This window comes from Battus philenor, unplaced genomic scaffold, assembly GCF_028537555.1.
Source record: "Battus philenor isolate CCGP_79_NKW_IND1 unplaced genomic scaffold, ilBatPhil1.0.hap1 SCAF_15, whole genome shotgun sequence".
Lineage (NCBI taxonomy): Eukaryota > Metazoa > Arthropoda > Insecta > Lepidoptera > Papilionidae > Battus > Battus philenor.
In genome coordinates this window covers 2,318,625-2,338,021 of record NW_027181677.1, presented here as the reverse complement: position 1 = coordinate 2,338,021, position 19,397 = coordinate 2,318,625, and the positions used below count along the sequence as shown (strand labels likewise).

Sequence of the window (19,397 nt, the reverse complement as noted above, 5' to 3'; positions counted from 1 at the left end):
TTTCTTTTATTCTTTATTTTATTGTTTCATGAATTTACAGCGCATTTATCATTAATGATTTTTGTTTCTGTTGGAATATTATAGGTTAATTACTTATGGTTGTACAAAGTCTGCAAGGACAGATAATACAATGATAAACTTTAATATGTTGAAAATTGAAATGCTGAAAAACCGATATCATCGATATAGTTCGAAAAATTACAGTGGCAGTGAATTTGGCACATCGATCGTGCAACCGATGACCGAAAGTTTCTCGAGTGGCGACCAAGGGCCGGAACATGCAGCATGGGCTCTCCCCATATTAGATAGACCGATGACATAGTTTAAGATGGCAAGAAGTTGTTGGCGCATCCTGGTGATCTTTGGGAAAGCCTATGGTTTGCAGTGGGCGACCATCGGCTAAAAAGAAAGAAAGAATTAGCTACAATGACATTCTTAAGATTTTAATAAAAATGGTCATAGGTTGTAGGTTTCACTATGAAACTTATTTACTAATCGCTGTTCATGTCTAATATGATGGTCATCTACATTTTTTTGGATTCTTGTTATTTCTCAGAAATATAGACACAGTTAGTTTTACCGTAGTAGGTACAATTACTTGTGTGTGTGTTTTGTTTGAGTGTATGTGCATGTGTGTTACGTGTGTAAAAGTAAATAAATTATAAGAAAAAAAATTTGTAATTTGAAAAATAAACAGTAATCAGTACATATTAGAGTACAATTTCCAACATAGCTATTTAGTGGCACCATCGCCTTAATGGGAGACAAATAGCGTAGCTACATATTTTTGAGGTAAAGCCAAAAGTTTTTAAAGGAGGTGATTTGTTAAAACGCAACGTATGACGGATAGTAGAGAAAATATAGAAATAATATAACAAAAGTAAATGAATCCTGAAATAAAAATCGAAAAAGAAACTGTACTGTAATATATCAAGAGAGAAAGAGACGAAAAGAGGTGAGATGAGAATGAAATGTATATAAATAAGAGAATTAAACAAAATGCGAAGAATGGAAAAAGAAGAGTAATAGAGACAGTGATGTACAGATGAGGAGAGTGATAAGAAAAGACAAATTGAAAAGGGATATGTATTAAAATGTAAAAAGTCCTTATCCCCATTATGGTAGGTGGCATGAAAGTCCCCAAAAACGAGACCATTAAAATCGCTTGCTATTTCATAAGATTCTATTAAATTCATATTAATGAGAGAGTATGTACTGAGTATGTAAATGAAACGACGTTTATAGCAACACTGATATCTGTGTTTCATGTACCACCTGCTCTAAGAAACTTTGCGTAGAAAAGCATTTGCATTACAAAGATAAAATCAAAGTTATGTACATTGATATGTGAGGTTAAATTAAAACACATATCTTCAAAATATTTCATAGTGGTTGTTTGTTTTAATTTCAATCCATTGCTGTGCCCTAATCGATGTTCGATTGTTTCTATCCTGTTAGCCGATCGTTGAAACCCCTCAAAAACGAAGCAGCCGGAAAATGTTTGGGGAGCGTATTTAATGTACTAGATCGAGGTGCACTCTACTTTTGAATAAATAAAACAGTTTAGAATTTTTTATTTACACATTTCATGAACGATAGTTTTACATTTCAGACTTTTTTATATATATTTATATCTAAAACGTTGATATACAGGGTGATTGTTATAGGTGTGAAAACTATTAAAAAGTAATATATAGCACGAAATATGTATATTCAATTGGAATATGATAGACCTATAACTTCTGGCAGTATGAAATTAACAGGAATATTTGGTAAGCCATAATTAATTTTACATATCATAATACGAATTTTTAAAACAATCTGTTTACCATGTTATCATTACGTTATTCATTACTTCTTAAAACTTTGATGTTTCATTCATTACTGTAAGGTTTTATATCTATAGTTAATCAACCTCTATCTAAATCATGGATAAGATAATGATAAAATATATTTATTCAACATACTTTTGACTCTACTCAGACTCGCAAAGGGGTTGTAGCTGTGGAGAAGAAGTAGGAGGATATTGATAGAAAATATCTTAAAAGTTATTCCTTTTATAATAGATCACCAAGGATATAATGTCTTCATACACTAAGTCTTGTGGTCTTTGATGTATAATGATCATCGGTGCTCGATAGATGTCACTTTTTACAATCATCCGCCATTTCTTTCTCGCCGAAGGATTTAGCACGCATTGCACAAACCAACACATTGCGCTATGCTCCAAATAAAGATCGTAGCCTTCATGCCTTCAGGAGAGCTGCAGGAGGGTTTAGCAGTCATGACCTGGTCACCTAAGGCGAATCCTCTGTTACGTCTAGGTGGGAACTAGTATGAAGGAGTTCAGCTATGTTTCTAAATCTTCAAATCACGAAAACATTATTGTTGAAATACCGATGGTATTCAAGTGTTATCATAGTTTAGTCTTCTTCAAAAGAGGACCTAGTTTTATCTGGTAGAACTGCTTAAGCCTTTCTTACTCTGTAGCAAAAGGGTATATAATGTAGCAGATTGTAATCCGCTACGCTTATGCCACTCAGACCTTAGTGACTCAAAATATATGCGCAGATGATGTGCGCAGACGATGTGCGCAGACGATGTGCTCCGACGATGTACGCCGACGATGTGCGCTTACGATTTGCGCAGACAATGTGCGGAGATAATCTGCCCAGATAATGTGCGCAGACAATATGCGCAAGAAATGCGCGCAGACAAAGTGCGCAGATATTGTGCGCAGACAATGTGCGCAGACAATGTGCGCAGACAATGTGCGCAGACAATGTGCGCAGACAATGTGCACAGACAATAGTCGGACACTCTGCGCCGTACTCCGTGAATCTGTCAGAGGTAAGTCACGTATGTCACTCGTTTGCCCGCACACGCCGCTAACAGTTATATAACGCTTATATAACACCACAAAAGAATTTTTATTGAGAAAAAAACCTTTGTCAAATATCAGTTTAAATAAAACTAAAACAGAAGAGAAAGTCAAGTGAAAAATAAAACATAATAACATACTTTAATAACCTTGAAGAAAAAATTAAGTCTATACAAAGGATTTATTTTTCTTAAGGGATGTTAGAAAAATGATAGGTAAAAGGATAAAGGGAATGGATAATAAAATAAAACAACATTGCAAAAACATTGAATGCTATATTATATAGTCTAGAAACAACATTTAAGGTGGCCTAAATAACTGCTTAGGGATAAAGGAACGTTTACTTTAGGGTACCGGCTAAAAACGAGAACACAAAATTAAATGCATTACTACGTAGCCTATTGTAAACATTGTATAATTGAACTAATCTCACTTTCACCTGACGTAAAAATTTGAATACATTATCCATTGTAAAATTGCAAAACATTTGTATATCTGAATGAAACATTAATTAGTCAACTACTCGTACTGTTATATTAAAACAAGTCGATTAAAAGTAAGATTAGTTTTACAATCCAAATTATAACAGTTAAAAATAAATGAATTTGTGATATGTAAAGTCACCCATGTATTTTTAAAACAGTTTATCAATTACACGAGAATTAAACAAATCAATTTGTTTATAATACAGATTAAGCGCTTCCTTTTTTTAATTTGAAAACTCGCATTATACAGATGTTAATAAATAATAATCTTTCACTTAAAATGAACTGTAAAAAAAGTAACGCAAGCAACATGTAATGCAGCAATGAACCTTATTTTACATTGTCAAGAAAATACTGAACGTAATAGGACAGGAACCGCCCTGCTCAGTAAGTTCAAGATTTCGGAAAGAGATCACTTGCAGAATTCAACTCAGTTCGGGAAGCTTCAAAAGCTCTCCTCGTCCAAAATGTCTGAAGACGAAGGTCTTTGACCAATGTGTGTTGCCGGTGATGACATACGGAAGGTTCAAAGTCAACCAGAGAGCAATGAGAGGGTTATGCTTGGAGTTTAGCTGTCAGATATGAGGAGATCCTCAGAAGAACCAAGATCACAGACGTAGCTTAAAGAATTGCTCGTCTGAAATGGCAGTGAGCAGAGCACATCGCTTATGCAACCGATGGCCGTTGAGGCTGAAACGTTGTTGAGTAGCAAACAAGAGCCGGGAGATGTGGCGTGGGCATGACCACCACTAGGTAGACCGACTGCATAGGTAGAGTCGTGGAAAGTCACTGGAGGCGGGCAGGGTAGAACGTGTCATTGTGGCGATATTGGGGGAAGGCCTATGCCTGGCAGTAGGCGTCCATCAGCTAAAAAGAAGGGATAAGAAATGATGTTACGAATATGGTCAGTTAATATTTTCGAAAGCTATTGAAATTGCACATAGCGGTCTTTTCGTGGACATTGGATTAGTCTGTCAGACTATTAACAATATAGATAACCTGAAAAAGGTCTCGAAGACCAAGCCTTTAAGAGATAAAAGATAATAAAGTATTATTGTACAGTAAAATAACTTAGAAGCATTTACGTAGAAGGTTATGTCTGCATCACATGTTCCAGAATTTTCTTTAGACGAAAGAAATCTAAAAATTTGTTTTAAATATTTAAATACAATAATAACCTTTACTTAATAATTAAAGCTAACTTCGAATTTAAAGCTTGATATCGACTTACAAAATATGAAATGAAAAATATAATAAATTATATCGAATATACTATTTATGTAAAACCCAAAACCGTATTTTAATATTTTGTATCAATTAATATTACTAAAGTAATTTGTCTGTTTTTATAAATGTTAAATTCCACGCATATAAATACAGATTATATTTGTAAATAGAATAAAATGTACGTTTTTTAATAATTAATGTAATTCTTTTTCAGTGAAAACTACAATTTTTTTTTCTAAAATATTGAAATGTTCGAGTTGACTTTAGGTTAAATTTCAGTGCTATTGGCAAACTTTCACACAAAAGCTCGTTTTAAAATCAATTTTTTCTATGAAATGTTTCGTCTAGGTTTTGGATTTATAAATATACTTTGTATTTCGTATAAATTTAATTAAAATCTTCGTAAGATTTCAAGGAATACATTTGGATTTATAAAAAGGGAATTCTGTATGAACAATCATCAAAAGAATGATCGTTCGTCAAATTATTTAATCTAAACACGCGTTATAATGCTCAATTTTTTTTTAACACCGACTTAGCTTTTGAATAATGCAAGCAACATCAATTGTTACGTACAAAAAACTACATCTATAATAGCAACATGGACGTGAGACTAACAAACGAGTGGACCTCCGTAATAATAATATTGTCCATCATTGTGCATTTATTACGTATATTTATCACAAATAAACGACGCGTTATCCATGCGAAACTGTCCCTTAGTTACCAAATGCTCCCTCATTTTTCGAAAGGAAGTTGGTCCTATTGAAACGAATAAGACGAATTCATATTTTCAAAATTTCACAATTAACGCATTGCGATGATAATAAAAAAAACATTGTTATCACTTATTGTATATGAAAACACATATCTTACACAATATAAATTGTTTTTTTTTTTACATTTAAATATACACTGTAAATACCATCTTAAAGTCTAGAAACCTCTGTGGTTTTGCATCCGATGTAAAACTGAGCGTCAACTGCCTTTTTTAAATTTAGAAATCTAAACGTTTGTCCCGTTGTGCGAATTTTCTATATTTTTACATTATCACAGGCTTTTCACGCTCCACACCCTGGGGGTATTGCACCTTTTTCTTCGATACATATCAAGTCCATTATTATTTTAACGAACTTTGTTCCATTTGTAATAACACTAAAATGTCCAAACGTGTTTAATATTACTTTTACATAATGTCGTCGACATCTCTATTAACTATACTCGTTTCAATCCAATTATTAAGTTCGAAAATCTTATTATTGAATTTTATTTCGAAGGGTACCGCAAGGAGCTATCTTGGGACCAGAGAAGTTATTCCGTGACAATTTCGGAAAAAAATTTCCTCGTCGCGATGTATAAGGTAGAGTGTTCTGTGAGTGCGGTGGTCATCTAACAGTCGTGCGGCCACCTGGATGGGTGGCCGGCCACGGATCACATGACGCAGCAGCTCTTCGCGCGTCCTTTGAGCTCGGCCTTCAGGTCTCGCTTGCTTTTGCTACGGCCAACTTGTTTCTGCTAAAATAAAAAAGGGTATATTTATTAATTTACTATATTATCTATATTTTTAAGGAGATCTCAAAACTCAGAAAGGTTACTGGCCACTATGGCCACGATACTTTGTTCGAAATTCTTGCGCGTTCGAATTCAAATTCAAATGATAATTTGAATTCGGGCGCTGCCGTGTAAAGCAACCGTCGTCTTTGTATATGGGCTAATTTTTTAAGAGCAAAATACGTGCAAGGGTGGTCGTTTCTAAACACCCGCTAAAGGCATATATACAACTAATATGATACAAATTATTATTTCATAAATGTAAATTTGATATTGATTTATTATTATAGACAACTGAATTAAAAGCGCCAGCAATAGGTGTGAGATGATCTCAGTTTTAAAAATCAAATCACCACACTGATTGTTTTTAAAACGCCGTTCTATTTTTAAGTCTTTTTATTAACATTAGGTACATTAACAACATAGATACAAACAAATACAAAAACTTTACAGTAAATTTCAAAACAAGTGAACAGGATATGGCAATAAAAACTTAAAGACAGAGATTGTCGCTTTGTCCAGTATCTCATGCAAGAATATATCATATAATACATCTAACATTCTTCTATGTTCATATACATATTATTAATTATACATCTATACATTATAGGTTATCGTAGTGTTATAAATGCAAATGATGTAAATGTGATGTCAACGTTCCTTTATTTTTGTGCAGTGCTGAGTGCACATGACGTCATATATTATGACGTCATGCATGAGTAATATATATGTCATCACTTGACGTATTTTCTTGTATAATTTCAAAAATTTTGTAAATCAGAGACAGATATTTAAACCTACGTTATAGTTTAAATAGGAGAAATTGATCAATAAAGCGCCTGAGTAGGTCCCCTATAGGTAAGAAAAGGACCAATATTTAGCCACTTCCGCACATGCAGTGGTAGTCGTGCAACAAAGTACACCGCCCGCCAGCCAGCTGATAAATGCGCATGCGGCAAACAATGCGAATTACACAACTGCCACCGTCAAATCACTCAACACGTGTTTCACCCCTCCACGGGGCATCTTCAGGAGTTATGTTACACCGATTAGTGCCAAACACGGAGTCCCACCTATAAGTGGAATGACGACATAGGTTGCAAAAAGTAGCTGGATACGGGTAGCGCAAAACTGGTCATCGTTATGATTATTATGAGAGTCGTATGCCTTGCAGTGAATGTCTGTCTGATGACAAGACGAAGAAGATCAATAGCGTGAATACGATATTAAATCATTTTATATTTCACAGGTTCAGGATTTTGTCTAATGTTAAACAAAATTCAATACTCAAACTTAACATCTTATTAACAATCTGAATAAAAAGATTCGATAAATATTTAATAAAAATCTACGGAGAATGTGTTAAAATTAAGGTGGACAAGTTAACTACTGTTTTTATATTTTCTCAAATAACCAGACGACTTAACGGAATATAAACTACTGTTTGTTGCGCATAAGTTTTTACTTTCCTGAATTATATTCCAACATTGAAGAAAAAAGAACCCTTTACTTCTTCATAAAAGCAAATATTGACAAACGTATTTAAATATGAAAAAGAAACGTGACTCGAAGAGAAATTATCAAAAAGATATACAGGGAAAAACAGGTTTAATAATTTTTAAGCCTTTTCCTACTGTTTCAAATTAAGGCAGCTAGCAAGCAGTTGAGCAGTGGAAGCCTAGCGGCAGAGGATTCAGACTTGCGATCGAAAACCAATATATAGCTACCTCCGCACATGCAGTCGTAGTCGTGCAATAAAGTGCACCGTCCGCCAGCTCGCTGATAAATGCGCATCCGGAAACAATGCGAATTACTGTAGTTGAAGTTGCACTTTATTGCACGACTCTTACTTAGGATGGACTTTCGCAAAATAACACCTGGTTCCATTAAATATTGCGATCGAGAGTTACGGGTTTGATACCCTGGATACAATATTATATAGTTTATAATATGTGATTGCCACTGCTCACAACCTTCCAAAGGATGGGCAGTATTCTAATTTGCATACCATAATACTCTGATCGCCAACCCGTCTATGGTATGGCGATTATGGTATATCCTCCATAGATATCTTGGAAGGAGGTTTATGTCTTGCACTGGGCAGCTATGGGATGTAACGACGACGAACGACATTGTTGAAATAGTATGATACAACGTTCATAAAATAAAAAGTCAAGTTATCTTTAATATATCAAATTTGACATTTGAATAATATTTTCATTTAGTTAACCGCTAAAACCCATGAATTAAGAATCGAAATTCAAATAAGATTTACAACTGATATTTCTTTTATTTTACTGCTTTTATTAATAAATCAAGTCAAATTAAATTTTTAACAATATATGCCGTGTAACTCTATTTTTTTTATGTGTTGTAAAATTTTAAAACATAATGTCAAACGCATTAGCAATCGTAATTGAAATAATACAAAACTCGAAATTACCACAATGATACGCATTAGCTATTATTATTATAGTTTATTTTGATTGAAAATAGATTTAATTTAATTTAAAAAACCTGGGGACTTTTAGGCTATATATAGTTTAGACATTTATACCAATTGATGAACGCATAGAAAAAAATGCGACTTTTAAAAACAACCCTTAACTTCTTCGTCTAATGTTTTCATATTTAACTACTTCAATTCCTTCGTTTTACTTTTAAATACAGTAAAATATCTATTTAAATAGTGTAAGTAATATCAAGTACTTAAAATAGCTCTACCAATAATAAATATTGGAAGAGTAAAATCTTAATTGATTGGAATACACACCTGTTGTTTACTTTGCTGTTTATTCAATTTGCCCAGAGCTGCTAAGGCGGCGACTTCAAAGGCATCTTTCACACCCTTGCTTGATGCCCGAGCTGATGTCTCCACGTATGTGGTTGCGCCCAACTGTCTTGCTACTGATAGAGCCTAAAATACAAAATTGGTTTTAGATGAGGTTCAAATTTTATTAACTGTATACATTGCTGGTAAAGCTCGTTAAGAAATAATGTAGGCGGAGTCAATGAGTTAATGAAAGATAAATTTATCCGAAGTATTACTAGATTGTTAATTGAGCGGTGATAGTTCAGTGGTAGAGGATTTAGACTTGCGATCGTGAGTCGTGAGTTTAATTCCTGCTATACAATCTTATATAATTCACACTTTGTACATTCATCACAAATAAGTGTGTAAGTGCGTAATATAAAACCACACTGCGATTACCAACCTGCCTTTCAAGCGAGGTGATTATGGTCCCTTCATAGATATCATCCCTTCAAAGATATAATTAGACGGATTGGCCTATACCTTGAAGTGTACATCTATGGGCTCACAAATAGACAACAATTACGGGATTGTCTACTAGCGTAAAATTGTCTAGTTTAATTTAAAAATAAATCTTAGAAATCAGATATACCTAAACGAGAGAGTGGAATCCTAAGAAATATATGACGCCTAGATGATTCATTCGCTATCATTCGAAACATAATCATCATTACATACAGAAATAAGCCTCCTACATACTAATACGTGTGAATTACGTATAAATAATTTATAATATTATTATATATGCGAGCAGTGCAGGATGTCCACTTACAAGGTGGAAAGAGAGCATAATTAAAGTTGTCAGAAGACGTTGGATGCACGTCGCGTTTTACCGGTGCTATTGGACATCAATGGGGTAGGCCTAGGTCTAAAAATAAACGTCCTGACGTTGTAATGATGGTGATGATGATGAAAATAGTGAGAAGAATACTAGAAGAGATAAATGCGATTAAAACAAGAATCAAATTGATCTTTCTTATAATGGGATTAATAAACTTAATATACCGTATATATCTATATGTCTATATCTGTACCTACGGTCGTACAGAGGTTATGTAACTCTAGATTTAATGGTTTCAGGTTTTAGGGGCCCCTTTTTCACCCTGCTTGTGTGGCAAGGACGTAAAAATATAGGTTTAACAATTTTTTTTCAGTTTTTTTTACGTATCTTTCTTCTTACACCTTTCGCAATTACCGTTTTCATCACTTTGTGATCTTCTTACGCACATCACATTATTTCCTTCATCTACATTCCTTGTTAAATTTGATTCTAATTACAACATCTTTATTAATTTTATTTATTATTTATGTATTAAACTATAACGAGAGTCGACTTTTTGGATTGTTGTGGTCGGGCTTTATTTTAGTCCTTACTTATATTTCTATCGATGGTTAGTTCACAAGACGGATTTTCCTCTTCTATTTTCTCTAGATCTATATTTAGAAGAGACTCACCAGCCATCATTGCAATTGGCTACTATCATTATAATTTACATATGTAAAATAACAGGGCACAGTTTTTACCGAGATCGTGTTCCAGTGTTCATTGATATAATAACATACCTCTTCACTGGTGACTGGATGTGTTCTTAGCTTAGACAGTATGGTTAATGTTTCCTTGTCGTGCCTGAGGTCAGCTTTGCACCCACACAGCAGAACCGGAGCGGAGCCGCCGTGTGTTCGTACTTCGCGGTACCACTGAAACAAAAGATCTCATTATTATAATTATCCAAATCATATAACGGAATAACATAGTACATTATAACAGAAAAATATTCTCACAAAAGCGCACGGGGAGAAGAAGAATTCCAATATTATTTTTAAACTTAACCACAGAAACAACGTGGATATTTACGTGAGTATATTGTTAAGAGAAAATTTAAGCTTTCAGGAAATATTTCTTTTGCAAGAAATATATTTTCCGTTAGCAAATTATCTGAGCTTCTTCAAATTTACAGCTTCATCTGGTTTGAGGTGATAAGACGCAAAGTAAGTAGTCTAGACCTTATTGAAGTATCAATACACGAGTTCTCCCTTGGGGGCCCTTGCTTAGAAGGTCCCAAACTTATAGGATAAACAGGTACTATGTGCCAGCGCACCCTAGAGGTCTTTGGCTTAGGTTATCACTAATAACGTGTTTATAATTTCAATCTGAAAGTATTTTGGTACCGGAAGTATCAGATATTTATGGAATTTAAAGAAACAGTGCTGGAAATTATGTTGTTTAATAAATTGTGTATTATCAACAATAGACAAAACAAATGAATTGAATCTCAGTTCTAAATTCAAAATGTTTACTTTAAAAAAAACATTGCTAGAAGTTCACGTGTTTGTAAAGATCTCTGTTTGCGTTTACGCTTCTTTCGATATGTTAGTATGATAGAGTAGAGAATGTATTTATGGATGTGTATAAATAATACTTCTTCTTTTTTCAAATTATACGCCTTCTCTGAAGTTTACCACGATGACTATTCTTGCGCTGCTCGCATTCAACGATTTCTCTCCTTAACTATGTCGTAGGTCCATCTAGATCTCTACCCAATATGAACTACCCAAAGCTCTGCTCTAGTAAAGGAACTTAATTATTAAACAGTCAATTCCGTTATCCACTAATATTAAAAAAAAGAAAACACTGTCCAATAAAAAAATAAACAGAGTTATTACAAAATAAGAAGAAATAAAAATAAATGTATTTGAATTCAGTGACGAATAAGTAAAAGATACGAACCTTTGCCGCCGCATTATGTAAGGATTCAGGTTCGGCTATATTAAAACATAGCATAAATATCTTCGCATCTTGGTAGGCGAGTGGCCTTACGGTGTCATACGCCGACGTGCCTGAGAACAAATATTTATCGATATTATCTTTATATCCGTGTTAATATAAATTTAATTTATATTATATATATTTAAAGTAGACAGATTTAAGTGTGAAATAATATTTAACTTATATTTACACTTTGAACACATATTGTATGTTAAACTATTATATAATTGGCGGCCATTTCTTTTCGCTTTTATGTTATGTCATGCAACGTAGGACTTCCATTCATAAGACAGATAAACGACCTTGTTAGAACATCGAAAGGCTCTGGATTAAGCTTATTGGAAATATATTTAATACGCCTATGTCTAGATTAGGTAAGTTTATTTAGCGGAAACTTTACATTGAATTTTTATTTATCGATATATTACTGTCTAATGCATGCAAACAAAAACACGTGAGTGTCATCAGGAGTTTTAAAAGTTTACGAGTTTAAGGAGTGCTTTTTTCAAATTCTAGACAAAAATCAGGAAGTTATAAAAATCATAGTATACAGTAAATTTGAGATAATTTACCGTAAATTGCCGCATCTACTACTGTGATCAAAAAGTAAGGTGAAATTGTTATTCAAAACTCCAGGGCATCAGGAATGCAGGTCATTTTATTTTCTAGGTTTGTAGGACTGTTTGTAACATTTGCCAAGCGTCTGTATGTCAAAAGGATTATTTATCTCCTAGTTACATATGTTTTTGTCAAATGTTTCAATTATCCCAAAGTGAAGTTCTAGATTGATGCCAAAATTGCTCAATTTTTTAAAAAGAGAACGCGTCAAAAACTCGACTCATATCTTTCCACAACCACTGTACTCGCTTGTTTTGGCTCTTTGCGACTTTTGACTATTCAGCAAACGAGAAAGGCTAATGCAGAGATGCCGCTTAGACAGGATTGAGTAGATAAAAATCGAATCGAAGAAGTTCTTGAAGGCTTTACCGGAAAAAAAAAACACTTTGTTTCGAGGACTGTAAAAAGCGTTAGAAAAAGTGCGATTTATCGATATTTACTTTGAAGGGGATGAAATTAATTTTGAAGTATTAATAAAATATTTATATATTTTAACCAAATTTACTTTACTTTTTGTATTTGCACCACTGTTTCTATCTTTAGCCATATACAACAGCATCGATCGATACTGTAAGCAATTATATATATAGAGTGGGTGTGGGAAACATATTCTGCAATATTAGTCAACGCCGATGGCCGTTGCCACAGCCTTGAGCATAGAATTACAGACAGATTTTATTTCAATTACTAGGTTTGCATTATACATGAAGTATTAATATATCAAGAATTAATTACAGTCATTGTAAATAAAGAAAAGCTTTAGAGAAACTCGATGATAAATCTATTATGCTAAACAGATCGAATACACACCAGATTATAAAAGAAAGTTTAATAGCTCATAATTAAAAATTGCAAGTGGCTTGTGAAAATTTTATAAAGATATGGTGACCAAAATTAATATCCTCGGCAATAAGGAAGGATACTTTAAGCTTTTCGTTATTTTAAATCATCAAAATTATTTCAGCCATAAGGCCACAGTTGGGCATATGTAGACATTCCCCAAAGATTTAAAATAATTGTGTGTCATGTCGTTTCGTCACGACAACACTAATGGTTTAAGGTTTTTATCTAAGAACAGTAAGAGTGTATTCGAAGTATTTCTTATAAATAAGGACTTAACGGCAGAATACGTTATGTATGTACCTCAAAAATAGATAACGACTCTTAGAGAGAGTTTATCTAAATGGAATCTTTCATCAGAAATATATTATCATAGAACTAATTGAACATACATCTCAAGTTGTTACCATCAAACAGGATTACTATATGCTAGCTCAAAAGTCGCCTTAGCAAGATGAATAACCTTGATCATAGAAATGAATTTTTTTAAAGTAGTGAGCAATACAAAGAAAAGCAATACAAAAAAAAATTCTTGATACATTATATAACAGTTGCTTGGTTCAACATGTTATATATTATGTTATCAAAAGACGATCGCAATGTATTAGTACTCCGGATTTTGTCTTCGCAATCCACGCACTCTTTTTTAGTTATCTATAAAAATTACTATCATCATTTCAACTGTAAGACAAATATTTCCGGATATAAGTCCGTACTGAATTCAGAGACTTTCGACGACTTTGACGTTGTCACAAGGTCGTCTGTCTTCCTTGTTTGGACGTCTAATGGTGAGCTTATCAGTTCGTGGTCTCCACTTCAAAACATTTAGGCCTTAGCGGCTATCTTTTCAGCGCTCTACGCGGCCTGTCCACCGTCAATTCTTTTCTATCCATTCGGCTAGGTCGATTCCTTTCATCTACGAATTTCATCCTTACTGATTTGATCTCGTATAGAAATCCTGAGCATAAACCCTCAACATTTCTTGTTGAAGACCTATGTTCCGGGCAATTAGACTATTTGTACTATATAAAAAAAAACATAGTTATATTATTTGGTATTAATATGATTATATATAAATATATAATATAAATATATAAACAAACACAATATAAATATATAAACCATAGTCTTTGATCCCTGTTTAGTAATGTTTTTATTTATTATTGTATTTTTTCATTGTTTGACTATAAATCATTATATGTTCTCAGTGAGATAGTTATAAGGTAACAACTGTAACTAATATTATATTTCTAAGCTTCTTAGTTTGTACTTTCCTACAAGGTAACAACTGTAACTAATTTTATATTTCTAAGCTTCTAAGTTTGTACTTTCTTACTGCCTTTTGTTACTGTCTATCTCCAATAAAGTAAATAAATAAATGAATAAATTACCTGATGTATCCCATACGGAGAAACTGACTCGATAATCAGCAACTGTACAAGTATATCCGTACTTTTCGAATCCTGTCGGTGTGTAAGCCTGTAAGAGAATATACATTATAAATTGCCAGAAGAAAAATGTTGAAACATTTTATTTATTTATTTTATATTACTAGTGTACATCGAGATTCGAGTGTGATAGCTCATTTTGATTTAAACTAGTATCAAATTGGTCTCTTTTCTTATGACTTTCATCTTATAAAGCCACTAAAACAATCTGGTTACTATCAGGTTCGTTTCTGCCTGAAAGCAGCGTTATGGAAACAAGTTTTATTATGTACTATTATTTTTTAATTAAAAAGCTATCACGGTGTACTAACTTTTAATATAAGGTCATCATAGCAAACGACAGTCTAGTAACTGGAATTAAGCAGTGATAGCCTAGCGGTTGTGGACTATTATTTGCGATTGTAGGTCGCGGATTCAGTTCTTAGGATGGAGTCTAATAAAAGATAAAAATTAATTTGATTTCTTCAACTTTGGACCTTTAAGAGAACTTTTATTGATAGTCAACATATTATTTTTTTTATCTGTTTTATTTTTGACTCTCCTCTGTTTCGCAGAGTGTTATATTCGTGGAGCAGCAAGAAGCAGAAAGTAGTAAGAAAATCCACAACAACAAAACTTTTAATAGTTTAAAAACACAAATTTATACATATACACTTTATCATAACATAAATGAAATAAAATTAATAACACTACATTATTGCTAAAGATTCTTGACATTTGAATATTCGTTTATTGAATAATAAGCATTTTCTGTCAATTTACTTTTAATATGGGTTATAAATTTTATAAATGTCACACTATATGCATTAATTACATAGGATTGGCACTGCTCAGAAGTTTCCTGAGGATGAGCAGCAGTGGGAACCCCAAACCCGACTGCAAAGCGTGGCGATCATAGTAAAACCCACATATATAGGTATATGCCTCGCAATGGGTGTCGTTTGGCTGAAAACGGATAGCCAGTGAGATGACTTTTTAATTAAAAATCTTCCTTAAGATTCTTTCTTCTACTTTTTAATTAAACTTCACTAGGTTACCCGGTATTCGATAAGAAAATATTTAAAAAATATATTTGTATATTTTTTCTGTCTTCAATTGATTTTATCTTTATGATCAGGGTTATACCTAAATTCCTTATTATTCTAGTATTATTAGTAGTAGTTAGTGATGGACTCTAGTTGGCTAACACTAAGTGGGTTGGTAAAATGGTCTTAACGGTAATGCACGAATGGTCATCATGATGAAATGTTGTTATTTTAATTCGATATTTAAATGAATCAGTTTGATTATAGATATATTGTCAAATCTGTATGTGAAACAAAATATATTATTAATATTTCTGTCTTTATCTAGAAGAGGCACTCGCGAGAAACATATCTAGTTAAATTACTGGGCTATGTACAATTTTATATTTATAAAGGTGATAAACTCATAATGAGATTCCGCGAGAGAATTTATAATTTATGAGCGTAGCTGCAACCGCGTTGTTATAGAGGTTTTTAATGAAAGAAAACATTCTAGTTTTGATCTGTCTGTAACATAAAAACAATGAACAATAATAAACATTCTGTGTTATAGATCCGTTGACCGTCGTTATATGGTGAATTAATAATTCAATATGAATGATGAAGTTTTAGTCCCAAATCCATAGTAATATTTTGCTCAATGTTTTAAAATCGTCATCAACGAGTCAGCTGAAAGATGCCCACTGCAAGGTATCTCACAAAGATCGCCACATTTACGGTTTTGCGATGCGATCTAGGGACTTCCCGCGAATTTGTCAATACCACCTACAATTTGGAACACGCGGTCCACAATTTGGAACAGTATTTTCCCATATTTTTTATTACACGCACCTCTTTCATCTTTCTAAATTTTTACGCCTTCATATGTAATATACATATTTTTATATTAAACCCAAAGGGTTAAATTGGTGTCGAGTCGACTTTCGAATCGCCCCACTTAACAATCAAATGGTCCCCCTTTGGGCAGGGGCCACGTGTTTGAAAACACTGTTCTCATCTTTGCTTTACATAGTTCTTCAATCTACGTCGGTGAACTTGATTCTGCTTGATTTTTTATTTGACTGAATGTATCTCGCAGAGAAGCTTATTTGCTTATTTAAATTATATTATTCATGTTAACTATTATATGAGTGAGGAGAAGAACCGCAGTTATGTATTAGTGTAGAATGCCTTTCTATGACTTTAGAACTGTCTAGATTTATTAATAGACATTCCGCAAACGATAAGTAGATCCAAATATTTAGTGAAGCGTGACTAAAAATAATGACGTTTTCCTGCATTTTACATATTTTATCTTATACAACTTCATTTAAACAATATCGAAATATCTGTTCCCGATATTTCTTCATATTTACAAGCTGAATGTAATACGTGACCAAAAAAAAAAACACTTATGAAATTTTGAAATTAACAAAGATATCAACATCACGATGCTCTGAAAAAACTGTTTGAAAATGTAATTACAGTACCTTTTTAACTTTGAAACTTCATGCATTGGTGAATTGCAAAAATACGTAAAAGCACCTCCTCTTATTTGAAAACATTTGCCCGACAAAGTCACGAATCTCTCTGTATATAGGTTACGTATGTTAGAGCTACAACATGAATATATAATAATAATAAACCAAGCATATAATTTCAGCTTGTATTTGTTTTTATTTTCTTTATTAAAATTATTACAGTACATTCCATTTGTCAGACGTTTGGGCCGCCCCGCCACTGGTTGAATTGGACTATTAAGTATCTTAAAAGCACTTCCTACCTAAGATACGTGGGATCTATATATCTTGGAGCTTGTCTCCGTCTTAGATCTTGATGACCGGTATCCAGGTGGTCATTCGGATTCGCTGCACCCACGGGAATCGGGCCAAGCGAGCAACAATACGAAGCATTACCTAACTTATACCATTATTGCGTATTATCGTTAGTATAAACCAACTTTGTGCGGTGGTACAAGGTGTAAGTTAAAGCGGATGTTTATTTAATTTTATTATTGTTAAAAATTTATTACTTATTTAATGGGTATATATAGCGACACCGTTGGTACAGAGTCATTGCCAGAAACATCGTAGCATTCATAACTCTCCAGATATTGTTGTTAGTCGAAAATTAAAAGATTTCGAAAAACTGTTGTTTTTTTGGAAATTTGTTGTAATCATTAAACTTATGTTAACAATGTCAAAAAAGATGACACCAGTCTCTTATTAAACCTGCTGAGGCCATTTCTCTGCCATATGTATATCTACATACACTAATATATACGATATAAATTTTATTTACTGATTAGCGCTTTTTTTGCTTTCAGATCGCTGAAGCCTCTTAGTCTAAACCTCTATACGATCTTAGATCGAATGCTTTATGCTCGAAATTTAAATCAAAATTAATTAATTATACAAATTAAATTGGATATTTGTTTTTGCCTTATTATTTATTATAGTCTTTAATATCGATATTCTGACAACATAAGATTAATGTTTTTTTGCTGCAAAAAAAGGACAAAACGCGGAACAGTCAAACTTGTGCATTGTTCAAATGATTAATTGAAAAACAATGCCTTCATTATTAAGTTGCCTCTACTATGTGCAAATGTATGTTAATAAATATATAAATAATAAGACTTTTATGAAAAAATGGGGCAATTTCATACGTTTAGAAGTTAGTATTGAATTATAATTAAAATTAATGTGAATGCTACTACACAGATAATATTTTTCAGTAAAAAGTTTTAAAAAATATTAACCCATCTTAAATCATCCTATATAAAGTTACCTGGTTATGGTAAACTATAATTAACTTTAATAGATAATAAATCGAATTTTAAAAACGTTTTTTACGCTTTAGATTATTTAATATTTCCGAAATCATTAATTTTTAGATAGACTATATATTAATTGATCACTCCTTTTTTATACTTATATCCAATCACACCATATATTATCTATATTTTTTAATATCTTGTAATAAATGTTTGCAGTAAAGGTTAGGTATACGCTAGTCGCTTGTGATTTAAACACGCTTCGTTAGCTCTAAGTGCAATGCCCTGTAACTGACTATTACCCTGCCATATTGTGACTCCTCGATACTCTCGAGATATATCGACGTCGTTAGTGTAGCATGAAATTTGTTTTGAAATAAGAAAAATCGTTTGCACTATTTCTTATTACGTTACTTTTGCACTGGCAATTATTTTTTACAATACATTCGTTTTACCTAAAATACAGCGCCATCTTGTATTTGACTAATAAAATTATTTTACATTTGTTTAGAACTCTATTTTCCAACCTTTCTTTTGCCTCACCTTAGCCTTCCTAAAATTCTTTCGCTCTATGTAATGCACATAATTTTATCTAATATATAAAATTCTCGTGTCACGGTGTTCGAACTTGAATTCCTCCGAAACGACTTGACCGATTATTACCAAATTTTACAGGCGTATTCAGTATATCTGAGAATCGGCTACTATCTATTTTCCATATCCCTAAGTGATACGGGTGGTCCACCCCTAAAGTTTATTTTTAATTTTTTAGACAATTTTTTTGGTTTTTATTTTATTATGATACAGCATACAAAAATACATACAAACCTAAATTTTCACCCCTTTACGATCAACCCTTATCTTACATTTGTTAATTAAAAACTTTAATTTTTTTTGCAAAACAACGTTTGCGGGATCAGCTAGTATTAAAATAAAAAGGTTAAACTCGTATTAAGTCAACTTTCGAATTGCCCCCCTGAGGGGCGTG

The 19,397-nt window shown here is 32.8% G+C and overlaps 1 protein-coding gene across 3 annotated transcripts in view; it reads right to left on the bottom strand.

Moving 5' to 3' along the window:
• Positions 1-4,429: 4,429 nt before the first annotated feature.
• Positions 4,430-19,397, bottom strand: part of LOC137918797 (rho-related GTP-binding protein RhoN-like) — a 158,840-nt gene continuing 143,872 nt past the window's right edge. For 2 of the 3 annotated variants that reach the window (XM_068761701.1, XM_068761700.1), the window contains exons 3-7: positions 14,573-14,660; positions 11,685-11,794; positions 10,520-10,654; positions 8,918-9,061; positions 4,430-6,108 (exon numbers count right to left, since the gene is read on the bottom strand). In XM_068761701.1, the coding sequence (XP_068617802.1) occupies positions 6,025-6,108; positions 8,918-9,061; positions 10,520-10,654; positions 11,685-11,794; positions 14,573-14,660 (561 nt within the window). In that variant the 3' untranslated portion in view covers positions 4,430-6,024. The remainder of the gene's footprint in view (positions 6,109-8,917; positions 9,062-10,519; positions 10,655-11,684; positions 11,795-14,572; positions 14,661-19,397) is intronic. The other variant, XM_068761702.1, reaches the window with a different exon arrangement.